The 13,922-nt window shown below is 39.9% G+C and overlaps 1 gene segment (V, D, J or C); it reads left to right on the top strand.

The window, feature by feature from the left end:
- Positions 1 to 12,758: 12,758 nt before the first annotated feature.
- On the top strand, positions 12,759 to 13,708 carry LOC104970757 (T cell receptor alpha variable 29/delta variable 5-like). The segment is given in 2 exon segments: positions 12,759 to 13,025; positions 13,191 to 13,708. Coding segments are annotated over 2 exon segments (483 nt in total).
- Positions 13,709 to 13,922: the final 214 nt, after the last annotated feature.

Below are 13,922 nucleotides of genomic sequence, written 5' to 3'. Positions count from 1 at the left end.
CAGATGCCATGATCTTCGTTTTCTGAATGTTGAGCTTTAAGCCAACTTTTTCACTCTCCACTTTCACTTTCATCAAGAGGCTTTTTAGTTCCTCTTCACTTTCTGCCATGAGGGTGGTGTCATCTGCATAGCTGAGGTTATTGATATTTCTCCTGGCAATCTTGATTTCAGCTTGTGTTTCTTCCAGTACAGCGTTTCTCATAATGTACTCTGCATATAAGTAAAATAAGCAGGGTGAAAATATAAAGCCTTGACGTACTCCTTTTCCTATTTGGAACCAGTCTGTTGTTCCATGTCCAGTTCTAACTGTTGCTTCCTGACCTGCATATAGGTTTTTCAAGAGGCAGGTCAGGTGGTCTGGTATTCCCATCTCTTTCAGAATTTTCCATAGTTTCCTGTGATCCACACAGTCAAAGGCTTTGGCATAGTCAATAAAGCAGAAATAGATGTTTTTCTGGAACTCTCTTGCTTTTTCAATGACCCTGTGAATGTTGGCAATTTGATCTCTGGTTCCTCTGCCTTTTCTAAAACCAGCTTGAACATCAGGAAGTTCACGATTCACACATTGCTGAAGCCTGGCTTGGAGAATTTTGAGCATTACTTTACTAGCATGTGAGATGAGTGCAATTGTGCGGTAGTTTGAGCATTCTTTGGCATTGCCTTTCTTTGGGGTTGGAATGAAAACTGAACTTTTCCAGTCCTGTGGCCACTGCTGAGTTTTCCAAATTTGTTGGCATATTGAGTACAGCACTTTCACAGCATGATCTTTCAGGATTTGAAATAGCTCAACTGGAATTCTATCACCTCCACTAGCTTTGTTCGTAGTGATACTTTGTAAGGCCCACTTGACTTCACATTCCAGGATGTCTGGCTCTAGGTCAGTGATCACACCATCATGATTATCTGGGTTGTGAAGATCTTTTTTGTACAGTTCTTCTGTGTATTCTTGCCACCTCTTCTTGATATCTTCTGCTTCTGTTAGGTCCATATCATTTCTGTCCTTTATCAAGCCCATCTTTGCATGAAATATTCCCTTGATATCTCTAATTTTCTTCAAGAGATCTCTAGTCTTTCCCATCCTGTTGTTTTCCTCTATTTCTTTGCATTGATCGCTGAAGAAGGCTTTCTTATCTCTTCTTGCTATCTTTGGAACTCTGTATTCAGATGTTTATATCTTTCCTTTTCTTCTTTGCTTTTCACTTCTCTTCTTTTCACAGCTATTTGTCAGGCCTCCCCAGATAGCCATTTTGCCTTTTTGCATTTCTTTTCCATGGGGATGGTCTTGATCCCTTTCTCCTATACAATGTCACAAACCTCCGTCCACAGTTCATCAGGCACTCTGTCTATCAGATCTAGTCCGTTCTATCTATTTCCTACTTCCACTGTATAATCCTAAGGGATATGATTTAGGTCATACCTGAATGGTCTAGTGGTTTTCCCTCCTTTCTTCAATTTAAGTCTGAATTTGGCAAGAATGAGTTCATGATCTGAGCCACAGTCAGCTCCTGGTCTTGTTTTTTCTGACTGTATAGAGCTTCTCCATATTTGGCTGCAACGAATATAATAAATCTGATTTCGGTGTTGACCATCTGGTGATGTCCGTGTATAGAGTCTTCTCTTGTGTTGTTGGAAGAAGGTGTTTGCTATGACCAGTGCATTTTCTTGGCAAAACTCTATTATTCTTTATTTAGGTATATATTAATAAAATGCTTTACCCCCAAAAACAGAATATAGATTGTATTCACACACCACACATAATATTTATAAATTTGACTCTACTCTAGCTCTTAAAAAAAGGCTTAATCAATTTCAAAGAACTGTCAGTCGTTCAGAATATAGTTTCTGATCAAAATGGCAATAAACAAGAATTCAATAACAAAAAGATAATGAAACTTCATTCCTGTACCTTGATAGATACAATAGCCATTTTTCAAAGGTATTCCTCCAGAAAAACATCAATGCAAAACAGTGGTTTGAGGTGGTTCCTTGTGAATAGACTGAATGGAACATCTTCCTTTATGAGCAGTACTTCCTGTTTGGGGCAGAAGTGTCTAAAAGCTGGAGGAACTCTGCACTCAACTACTCAAAGAAGGGCTGGTCTCTGCTCCAGTAAGAACAAGAGCAATTTCAACCAGTGAAGAATGTGTGTCATGATCTGCCCTGGCCTGCTGTGGGTGTTCATGGCCATCTTTGGCTTCAGTATGTGTGGCCCTAAACATGGGGCCTCAGCTTCTCTTAGAGCTCAGGGATGACCCTGTGCAAGTTGTGAGTAACAGGGGTGTTAGAGGGAAGAGAAGTGAGGAAATGAACACCTGGTGATCCTTTTCTTGGTCCTTGTGTCATAACCTCATCTAACCCTCATGACCCTTGAGACATTTTGGAAAACCAACCCTGTCTTCTCCTTTTCCCCCAGGATCCAGCATGGCTGACAAAGTAACCTGCTGGAGTCCAGCTCCAGCAGCCAGGGATTCAACCTGAAGGGGTGAGCGGTGTCAGTGAGAAACTGAGGCAGCCTCTCATTTTTCTTGGACTGCCTGTTTATTTCAAGCTTATGATTCTCTTTTATACTTTTACAAAAGCATTAGGTCAGAGGTTTGATATTTTAGTTCCCATTGACCCAGATTTATTTTTCTCCAAAAATCATTGTTGCCCCTCAAAAGGAGTTCTTTCCTCAGCGATTCTCTTATCTACTTTTTCTCATGTGTCCTTGTGAATACACTGTAACTCATGCTAATGTCTGGGCTGCATACCACATTCCTCAGTTTATTTCTTATCTTTCTAAGTCCTGTTTGCCCCTAGTATCCTAAGCTCACTATTTCTTAGAAAGGGCTTCTAGCTAATAATACCTCTAAAGTCCCTAATTTCTATAAGCTATAGTAGAATATGCTAACATTTCAGCAATACTTAAATCTTTAGCTTCTAACTACTTTAATTATTCCTAAGCCCTAAATTCAGCAAAATCCTTTGCCACAAACACGTTTCTCACAAATGTGCTTCAGATAGCAATCCCTCCCATGGCCTCAAGCTGCAGCCTGCATGCTCACCCTGGAACACTCTTTTGTAAAAGTCCTTGAACAAATGTCAGTGGTTAACTTTATGAATTATTCTTTGAGCTGCATAAGGCTTTATGCTTTCTCATGCTCTTCTCAAAAACAATAAGCACCTTAATATTCTCTTCAGTCAACTCAGCCAAGGAAAGGAAAAAACAAGTCAGAATCACAAAACCTAACTCCTTCATTCCAGGTCCGTGCCTACTGAACAAAGGGAGGGGGTTTAGGGCAGTGCCTCCATTTTGTCAGTAATGCCTATCGTGGTTCCCAACAGTAACCCAAGTGAAAACCACAACAACAGTCAGGAAGGAGAAGCTTTGACCATGGACCACATATGAAACCATTCAGAGGAGATACATTTTGTACTGATACAAACAGCCCAGTGGTGGGATGGTTTTCTTTATCCATCAGCTTGACAACACGCCAAATGCAAAGCAGTATCACTACTACTGGAACCTCCAAATGGCAAAAAAAAATCCATCAGCCTTACCATCTCTTCCTTATAAATGGATGACTCAGCAATGTATTTCTGTGCTCTCTGAGAATACCAGAGTGATAGAAATGACAGTACAAGATAACCAAAGCATAAGAGTTCAATTAAGACAGTCACCTGCTCAGAAGCTTAGGAAAATCCCATGATCACAGACAGGAAGAAGGCAGGCACTGTGGTGGCACAGTTGAGACCTTCTAATGCAAATAGGAAAAGGAGTACATCAAGGCTGTATATTGTCACCCTGCTTATTTAACTTCTATGCAGAGTACATCATGAGAAACACTGGGCTGGAAGAAGCACAAGCTGGAATCAAGATTTGCAGGAGAAATATCAATAACCTCAGCTATGCAGATGACACCACCCTTATGGCAGAAAGTGAAGAGGAGCTAAAAAGCCTCTTGATGAAAGTGAGAGAGGAGAGTGAAAAGTTGGCTTAAAGCTCAACATTCAGAAAACGAAGATCATAGCATCCGGTCCCATCACTTCATGGGAAATAGATGGGGAAACAGTGTATACAGTGTCAGACTTTATTTCTCTGGGCTCCAAAATCACTGCAGATGGTGATTGCAGCCATGAAATTAAAAGACGCTTACTCCTTGGAAGGAAAGTTATGACCAACGTAGAAAGCATATTCAAAAGCAGAGACATTACTTTGCCAACAAAGGTCCATCTAGTCAAGGTTATGGTTTTTCCAGTAGTCATGTGTGGGTGTGAGAGTTGGACTGTGAAGAAAGCTGAGTGCTGAAGAATTGATGCTTTTGAAGTGTGGTGTTGGAGAAGACTCTTGAGAGTCCCTTGGACTGCAAGGAGATCCAACCAGTCCATCCTAAAGGAGGTCAGTCCTGGGATTTCTTTGGAAAGAATGATGCTAAAGCTGAAACTCTAGTACTTTGGCCACCTCATGTGAAGAGTTGACTCATTGGAAAAGACTCTGATGCTGGGAGGGATTGGGGGCAGGAGGAAAAGGGAATGACAGAGGATGAGATGGCTGGATGGCATCACCAACTCGATGGATGTGTCTGAGTGAATTCTGGGAGTTAGTGATGGACAGACAGGCCTGGCGTGCTGCAGTTCATGGGGTAGTCAAGAGTCAGACATGACTGAGCAACTGAACTGAACTGAACTGAATGTAAACTTTCCTTCTATAAAACATTTTCCCTTTGAACTCAGTGTATGAAACAACACTGTTTCCTGAGACTCTCAGGTATTGTATTTGTATCTGGGGTGAAAATAAATCTCCAAGTGCTTTACAAGTTGTTTCTAAACAGCTAGATTGAATGCATCTACTTATTCAGGAAAATCACAAGTAGTTTCCTAATTCTTGAGTTGTTGGATTTTCATATCTGAAGTTGCAGGAAAAATCACTTTGTCTTCCAATATTATGCTGATTTTTAACAGTTCTCACAAATATAATAATGTGTTTTATTGCTTTGTATATGTGCATATTTTGGAAAAAATTATAAATATGTAAATATAGGATTTTTACTGGAATCAAATAGATAAGAAGGCATCTAATCTTTTAAAAAATCTGGATGGCCAAAAACAGCTTTGGCTAAAACAATGATCATTAGAAATTCACAATACAGTTGAACCTTGGACAAACCACATGGGTTTGAACTGTGTGGGTTCACTTATACAAGGATCCTTTTCAAAAGTAAATACTGGCTTACAACTCAACATTCAAGAATCTAAGATCATGGCATCTGAGATTCCCACCACTTTTTGGTAAATAAATGGGGAAACAATGGAAACAGTAACAGACTTCATTTTCTTGGACTCCAAAATCACTGCAGATGGTGACTGCAACCATGAAATTAAAATATGTTTGCTCCTTGGGGAAAAAACCTATGACAAACCTAGACAGTGTATTAAAAAGGGGAGACATGACTTTGCTGACCAAGGTTCATATAGTCAAAACTATGGTTTTTCCAGTAGTCATGTACAGATGTGAAAGTTGAACACTAAAGAAGGCTGAATACGGAAGAATTGATGCTTTCGAAATGTGGTGTTGGAGAAGACTCTTGAGAGTCCCTTGGACAGAAAGGAGACCAAAACAGTCAATCCTAAAGGAAATATACCCTGAATATTCATTGGAAGGACTGATACTGAAGGTGAAGCTCGAATACTTGGCCACCTAATGAGAAGAGCCGACTCATTGGAAAAGACCCTGATGCTGGGAAAGATTGAGGGAAGGAGGAGAAAGGGGCAACAGAGGATGAGATGGTTGGATAACATCATTGACTCAATGGACATGAGTCTGAGCAAATTCTGTGAGATAGTGAAGGACAGGGAAGTCTGGCGTGCTGCAGTCCATGGGGGTCGCAAAGTGTCAGACATGACTTAGCAACTGAACAACAACAATATTCCATATATATGTTATCACAACCCAGAAAAGTTTCCCCATCTGATCATGTCTCAGATTTCAGCTTGGTCAATATCTTTTACCTATGGCTCTTTGAGAGTGAAAAGTGAAAGTGAAGTTGCTCAGTCATGTCCGACTCTGCAACTCCGTGGACTGTAGCCCACCAGGCTCCTCCATCCATGGGATTCTCCAGGCAAGAATACAGGAGTGGGTTGCCACTCCTGTATTCCAGGAGTGTATTCCAGTGGGTTCCAACAAAATCCTGATGGACGCCTCATCTCCTTGTTTTACATAGCTTCAGGAAGGCAGCAGAAAGGAAGACTGAAATCCACCATCAATAGCAAGGAGCGTTACAGTCAACTCTCCAGGGTATCTTCCCTACCCAGGGATCGAACCCAGGTCTCCTGCATTGCAGGCAGACCCTTTAACCTCTGAGCCACCAGGGAAGCCCTTTATAGACATGGCTCTTTATAAACATAGAAATCATTTCTTTATTCCCCCTATGATATATTGTATCTCTAATCTTAACATAAATTATTTTACACATACCCAAAGTCTACAGGAAAAAAAAAAAAAGACTTTTAAACCCTGAAAAGATAACCCTTCCCTTACACATAACAAACACACATAAAAGCTCACAGACCACAGTGTGTAGAAGGACTAAATCATAGATGGGTGGAGCTCCCACTACACAGCTGCGTGATGACATTTAGGGTTGGCTTCTGTTGAATCTCTCATGAAAGCAATCAGACACAGGAACAGAATCAGTCCCATTTTCAAGATATGATGAATGCCAATATTTAAAGAAACTTGATGTCAAAGTGTGTCCTTGTATCAAAAGAGTAAAGAATCATGAAGACACAAAGAAGAGTCTTGCTGAGTCTCTTGTGGATACAGATTTGCTGTGAGTTAAGAACATCCCAGGGGAACATAAAGGAACATCACGCTTGGATTTAGAAAGGAACAAAGTGGAGGGGAAGATGGAGGAAGTGAGAACATGAGTCTGTTGGGCTGTATCCTCCAACATGAGGATAGAAACTAGAGGAAAATGCCCTCCATTTGCAAACAGCCACAGTCTTTGTTCAGGGACCCTCACCTGTGCTTTTTTCTCTCTTTCTCAACAGGCCTCAGAGTGCAGATGAAGGTGGAGCAGAGTCCGGGGGTTCTGACTCTCCAAGAGGGGAGAAATTCCTCTCTGATATGCAATTATTCTATTTCCATGACCAGTGTGCAGTGGTTCCAACAAAATCCTGATGGACGCCTCATCTCCTTGTTTTATATAGCTTCAGGAATGCAGCAGAAAGGAAGACTGAAATCCACCATTAATAGTAAGGAGCGTTACAGTCAACTCTACATCAGAGACTCCCAGCCTGGGGACTCAGCCACTTACTTCTGTGCTGTGGAGACACAGTGCTCTGCAGACACCTGCAGCCTGTACACAAAACCATAGTTGAGGACTTAACCCAACCCCCAGAGTGGGAGCAGATGCCCAATGTGATTAGAATTGAAATATCATTGTCTTGCATCTCCTGATTCCTGCAGAAAGCATTTCTATTGAACTACAACTTGACACTGCAGAGTAGGCACATAAGCAGGTCTTCTGGAGATCTCTGTAACTAGGTAAAATCTATAGATTGATAAACTCTTTCCTATCTGATTCTGTCTTTCTGGACAGAAGTGAGCAGCTGGTTCAGTGTAGAGCAGAACCCTTGATCCTTCCATCTCTAAGGGCAAGAAAGCACCAGTTTCACCTTCTCTTCAACATCTTTTTATAGCTTACACTAGTACAGACAGAACCCTGAGAAAAGGTCTATTTTCCTTTTTAAATACACTTAAATGGGGAATAAAAGGAGCAAAAGAAGTCAAGAACCACTATTAGTATGAAGGCTGGGCAGAACTTTCTGCACACCAGATCAGAGACTTAGCCACATCCCTTGTGTTGTGGGGACACAGTGATTCCCAGGCACCTAAGTCTGAACCCAGATGTGTGTCTGCAGTCCCCAAACCCAACTTGAGGTAGAGGTGTCTGAATGTTTTTACTCACACCTAGCATGGTATTAAGAAGTGACTGAATAAATCTAAGTGATTTCACTTTCAAAAAAAAAATGGAAATGTTGATGAATATTTAAGCTAGTAATTATCTCTTTCATTTCCTAAATAGAACTATTTCTAACATCCTAATCCCTAAATCAGAGAATCAGTGACACGGTAATTCCAGTTAGCAAATCTTAAACGTAGTTATAAAGCTCTGTGTTAAAATGGGTATATTCAGCCTGAAAGCTGTTTATTCATAACCCATATTATTCTCATGTATGAAGGAAAATCATAGAAAGTCAAACCTTAAACCTGTCAATCCTAAAGGAAATCAGTCCTGAATATTCATTGGAAGGACTGATGCTGAAGCTGAAGCTCCAATACTTTGGCCACCTGATGTGAAGAACTGACTCATTGGAAACGACCTTGATGCTGGGAAAGATTGAGGGCAGGAGGAGAAGGGGATGACAGAGAATGAGATAGTTGGATGGCATTACCAGCTTGATGGACATGAGTTTGAGCAAGCTCTGGGAGTTGGTGATGAACAGGGAGGACTGGTATGCTGCAGCCCATGGGATTCTCAAAGAGTCAGACATGACTGAACAAATGAACTGAACTGAAAGTGTCAAAGAAAGAGCAGATAAGGATCTGTAATCCTTCACTTATTTGTGTTTCAACTTCTTACAGTGCATTTAATTGTTAATTTTGTTCATATTCAATAGTATTTACTAATATCACTTTTATCATTATCCTTTTTTATGTTTTGGAAGACCATTAGAAAAAAGCTAATTTCCAGTCAATAGTATGCTATTTCCTCTTTAGAAAATGAGTCACCATCTTTGTACATCTTTCAGGAATCCTCAGCTGCAGACGTATTTTCCACCCACCATTACTCGCAGAGTTCGTATATTCAATCATTCAACAAATATGCATTTAATATCTGTTAGGTACTAGGTAAGGAGCTTCCAATAAATAATGAGTTCCTTCCTTTTTGAATATGTAGTCCAGTGGGGAACCCATTTTTGTTATCATACAGTTCCAAATTAAGTGTTATAAATACAAATAGATATCAGTCAAAGATAGCTTCCTGAATTATGTGGAGTCTCAGCTTGAAAACTAATAGATTAATAGAAGTTAATCAGGCTAAAGGACAAAAAAGGGCTGGAGGGGGCAGGGGAAGTGCTCCAATTTGAGGAAAAGTATATGGTGTGTGAAACAAGGCAGATCATGGCTAATTTAAGACCTAAAATGTAATTTTCAAGTGATAAACACTGCATGGGTGACTCTTTATGTTGTGGGAGACTTAAAATAAAATATAATAGTTCTTGGAGTGAATAGTTTTAATATTACAATGTGATAAGGTGAAGGATATGGGGAACAAAATTCACTAAGCACATCTACATACTCAGGGTGTACAGACAGGTGGTAACTGCATTGAAAGCCATGAAAAAAAAAAATCACGAAAATAATTAATGATAAGGAGTATTAGTTCTCTAGACACCCTATTCCTTTTAAATGCAGAGAACATTTTTAAATAAGCTGCACAAAATATCATAAATATGATACACATGATACACATGATACATTTATTTGGCTGAAATAAAAATGACAGTTGCCTTTAAAAGTAAGGAAATAGTGAAATAAGCCAGACAGAGACAAATACTGTATGATTTCACTTACATGCAAACAACAGAGCAAATGAACAAATGAAACAAAACAGAAACAGTGTTATGGATGCAGAGAACAAATAGGCATTGCCAGAGGGATGGGAATGAGGAGGAGGAAGGGAGTAGATGAGGGAGATTAAGAGGCACAAACTTCCAGCAGCAAAATAAATGAGTCACAGATATGAAATGAATAGTGGAGGGAATATAATCAATTATTATGTATAATGTATTTGGATGGTGACTAGACTTGTGATCATTTTGAAATACTGAATCAAAATGTTGTATAAAAGGAACTAGCTTAGCATTATAGATCAATTATATACTTCACAGACAAACAATCAAACTCATAGAAAAAGAGATCTGATTTATAGTTAGTAGGGGCAGGGGCTGGAGGAAGAGGTAATTGGATGAAGGCAGTCAAAAGGTACAAAGTTCCAGCTATAAGTAAATAAGTACTAGGAATGTAATACACAACATAATTACACTCAGATCGATCAATCAGATCAGTCGTCATCATTCCGAACTCTCTGCGACCGGATCACAGAGGGCCGGGCTCCGTCAAAAACTCCGAGTCACTGAACCACGTCATGAGTCAGTGAGCATCCAGCATCTATCCTCTGTCATCCTTTCCTCTGCCAACCTGTGGAGTTTCAGCTTTAGCATCATTCCTTCCAAAGAAATCCCAGGGCTGATCTCCTTCAGAATGGACTGGTTGGATCTCCTTGCAGTCCAAGGGACTCTCAAGAGTCTTCTCCAACACCACAGTTCAAAAGCTGTTTGTTATACATGAAAGTTAAGAGAGTAAATCCTATGAATTCTCATTATAAGGGAGAATGAGAGGGAATTAAATTAATATTTTTAAAAGGTCATTTCTAATTTTTAGTTATTTGCATATAAAATATAATTTTTAATATTATGACTAAACTGCTTTAGTAATGTAATCTATTTGTCGATTATTTTGCATTGTTTATATCACAAACATATTTGTGATATGATGGTCCTTGATTTCTAATTATGAAAGCTTTTGTTCATTTAACTTGGTAGCTATACAAGATAATGGATGTTCACTAAAATTATTCTGGCAATGATTTCATGACATAAATCAACTCAGTATGTTGTACACCCTAAATTTATGCAGAGAAGTATGTAAATTTCAATAAAACTAGAGGGAAAAAATAGAGGAAATGCATAAAAACATGCTATCTTAAGAGAAAAATCTACTTTTGGTTCTTATATATATAGCTGATACTGGAATTATCTTCTAAGTGTAAACCACTCTAAAACTGGAAAAAGTATGAAACAACTGTTTCCAACGAGTGTAGACAGTGAAAGTTTATAGTTTGCAGGAGAAAGAAAACCTGCAGAACAACCCCCACATTCACAAGGCATCTCCTAGGGGATCTTCTACCCTTCAGCACAAGGACCTGGAGCCCCAGCAGAGTGACAGCTTGCTGTTTGCAGGAAACAGAGGTCAGAGTTAGGGCTGGTAACATCCCTGGACTCTGAGGGAAAAGGTATTAGAGAGAAGTGAGCCTCGTATAAAGGATCTTAAGATCTGCAGAGCGGATCTTCTGAACCTACACACAAGCTGCACGTGCACAGAGAGAGACATGGATAAAGCCAGCAGAAAGCAGCTTTTGAGGGTTGAAAAACTCCAAGGAGATTTCAGAGACTACACAGTACTGGGAAGACATAAGAGCTCTGGCCTTTCCAGAGTAAAGAATATTGGCAAACACTGAACCTTCAATGGAGTCACCAGAACAAGGACTGCAGGCTAGGGGTAAGGGCTAAATTCTAATATAAAAGAAAGCTGGGGAAAAAAACAAAAACTCTGCTCTAAAAGAGATTAAAGTAAGCCTCAACAGATTCTAAGGGATAATTTAACAAATCTAGCATTTTTTTAGAAGAAGACAAAATAATCCAGAGTTCTGTATATTATTACCTGCATCATAGAACATACAATAAAACAGCTATTCCGGGAATTATCCTTACCTGCAATCATTACTTGCCCAACTGATTTAGGAGTGAAAACACAGTAGTGCCTCCTTGACTCTTACATTGGATTAAGCTGTGAAGACAACCAGATGTGAAGCAAGACTGAAGACAAATATGCTACCTTTTTGGCATCTTCTGGTACCTTTCAACATTATTGCCTCATTCTTTCTATAGACTTTATAGGATCGTGTGCTTTTTGTCATTTGAGAATATGGAACACATTAAATGATCTCGTCCAAATTCTAAGAGAGATAATTTAGTTCAGAGGGTGATTTAACAGAGAGGGTAAATTTTATTTTGGTGGTTTGTGTTTTTAAGAGAGATGCCCAGAATTTACATCAGATTGAATTACCTTGTGGCATTTATTTAACCAGAACAAATACTGCACCTCTGAAGATCATGTAGAATGCAACTACTTTGAAGACAAAGATTTTAAACTGCCACTGTTATGTATTTGTAACCATTGTATTAGATAGACCATCATATGTTTCTTGTCCCCCAAGACACCAAGTCTTCTTAGTATTTTAAATAAGGTGCCTGTCTAAATACACCAATTGGCAAAGTGCCACTCATTTGACCTAACATAATTCTCTACATTGGAGAAGGAAATGGCAACCCACTCCAGTATTCTTGCCTGGAAAATCCCATGGACAGAGGAGCCTGGAAAGTTATAGTCCATGGGATCGAAAAGAGTTGGACACAACTGAGTGACTTCACTTTCTTTCACTAATTCTCTATATTCTCAGTTATTTTCTACTTGTTTTCTCTCTCTCTCTCTCTCTCTCTCTCTCTCTCTATATATATATATATATATATATGTATATATATATATATCTTCCCTGGTGGCTCAGACGGTAAAAGCATTTGTCTACAGTGCAGGAGACCAGGGTTCGATCCCTGGGTCGGGCAGATCCCCTGGAGAAGGAAATGGCAACCCACTCCAGTACTCTTGCCTGGAAAATCCTATGGATGGAAAAGCCTGGTAGGCTATAAACCATGGGGTTGCAAAGAGTCAGACACAACTGAGTGATTTCACTTTCTTTCTTTCTATACATATATATGTATATATATATAATGTGATCTCTGAATAGCTTTCTTTCTCTTACAAACTCTGATTTTAATGTTTTTTTAATAGGGAAGGGATTGCAAATTGATCTTTAAGAAACACAGAAATGCATTTTTAGGAATTGTCTGCGTGTGGGCGAAAGGGGGCAGTGCTTCCTTTCATAAACATAAGTAAATTTGGTTAAAAACGTGGGCTGTTCACATGTGAAGGCTCTGTGGAAGGAAATAAATGAAGTGGAGGAAGTGGCAGTCAGATTTATGTTTGCTTGAGCAGGAAAAGAGGACGACCTAAGTCTTTGCAGGAGAAATGAGTAAACTCCTAGGAACATCGTTGTTGATTCTGTGGCTTCAGTCTGACTGTGAGTTGTGGGCAGGAAGTTTAAATATAGTAGAAAAACTCCAAGAATAACACAAGGCTGGGAGATGAGATAATTGGGGATTTTTATTTCAATATGTCTTCTGGCTCATAATGGTTTTCTGTGGAAAGAATAAAATTTGAAATCTGTTACTCCATTTTCAAACAGGGGTGAAGAGTCAACAGAAGAATAGTGACCAGCAGAAGGTTAAGCAAAATCCTCCATCCCTGAGTGTGACAGAAGGAGAGATTTCTATTCTGAACTGTGACTATGATAACATTATGTTGAATTACTTCCACTGGTACAGAAACTACCCAGCGAAAAGTCCCACATTCCTGATATCAATAGGTTCCGTTTTGGAGAAAAATGAGGATGGAAGGTTCACAGTCTTCCACAACAGAAATGCCAAACACCTCTCTCTGCACATCTCCGCCTCCCAGCCTGGAGACTCAGCCCTGTACCTCTGTGCGGGCCATCACACGGTGCTCCCCAGGCACCTGCAGCCTGTACTCAAACGTGCTCTGGGGACTCAGACTCAGAGGCACACAGACTTGCTTCCCATTATACCTGGCAGTGTGAGAAGCTGTGCCTTAAAGTGAGTGAGGCAGCTGAGCTTCAAAGAGGACCAATAGGCGGCAAGTTCTACTAATGAGTTAAGAACATTCCATGGGCTCCAGGGTGTCCAGGAATCTAGCCATTTTCCTTTTTTACCTTCAGAGAGAGGCTGTGGGTCAGCTGAGCTCCAATCACCAATGATGCTTTGTTCTGACTTGCTCCTGGAATGAGGTACCTTGTTACCCCTGTATTCCAGGGAAAAGTGTGTTCAGGATAGGGAACCAGGTCCCAGTGCAAGTTTCACCAGTGGATGCTGGTGTGCCTTTGAGTATCAGTAGCCATGTG

The sequence above is a fragment of the Bos taurus genome, chromosome 10 (genome assembly GCF_002263795.3).
Source record: "Bos taurus isolate L1 Dominette 01449 registration number 42190680 breed Hereford chromosome 10, ARS-UCD2.0, whole genome shotgun sequence".
NCBI lineage: Eukaryota > Metazoa > Chordata > Mammalia > Artiodactyla > Bovidae > Bos > Bos taurus.
Note: the sequence above shows the minus strand (reverse complement) of the source record. Positions and strands in the feature narration are given on the sequence as shown.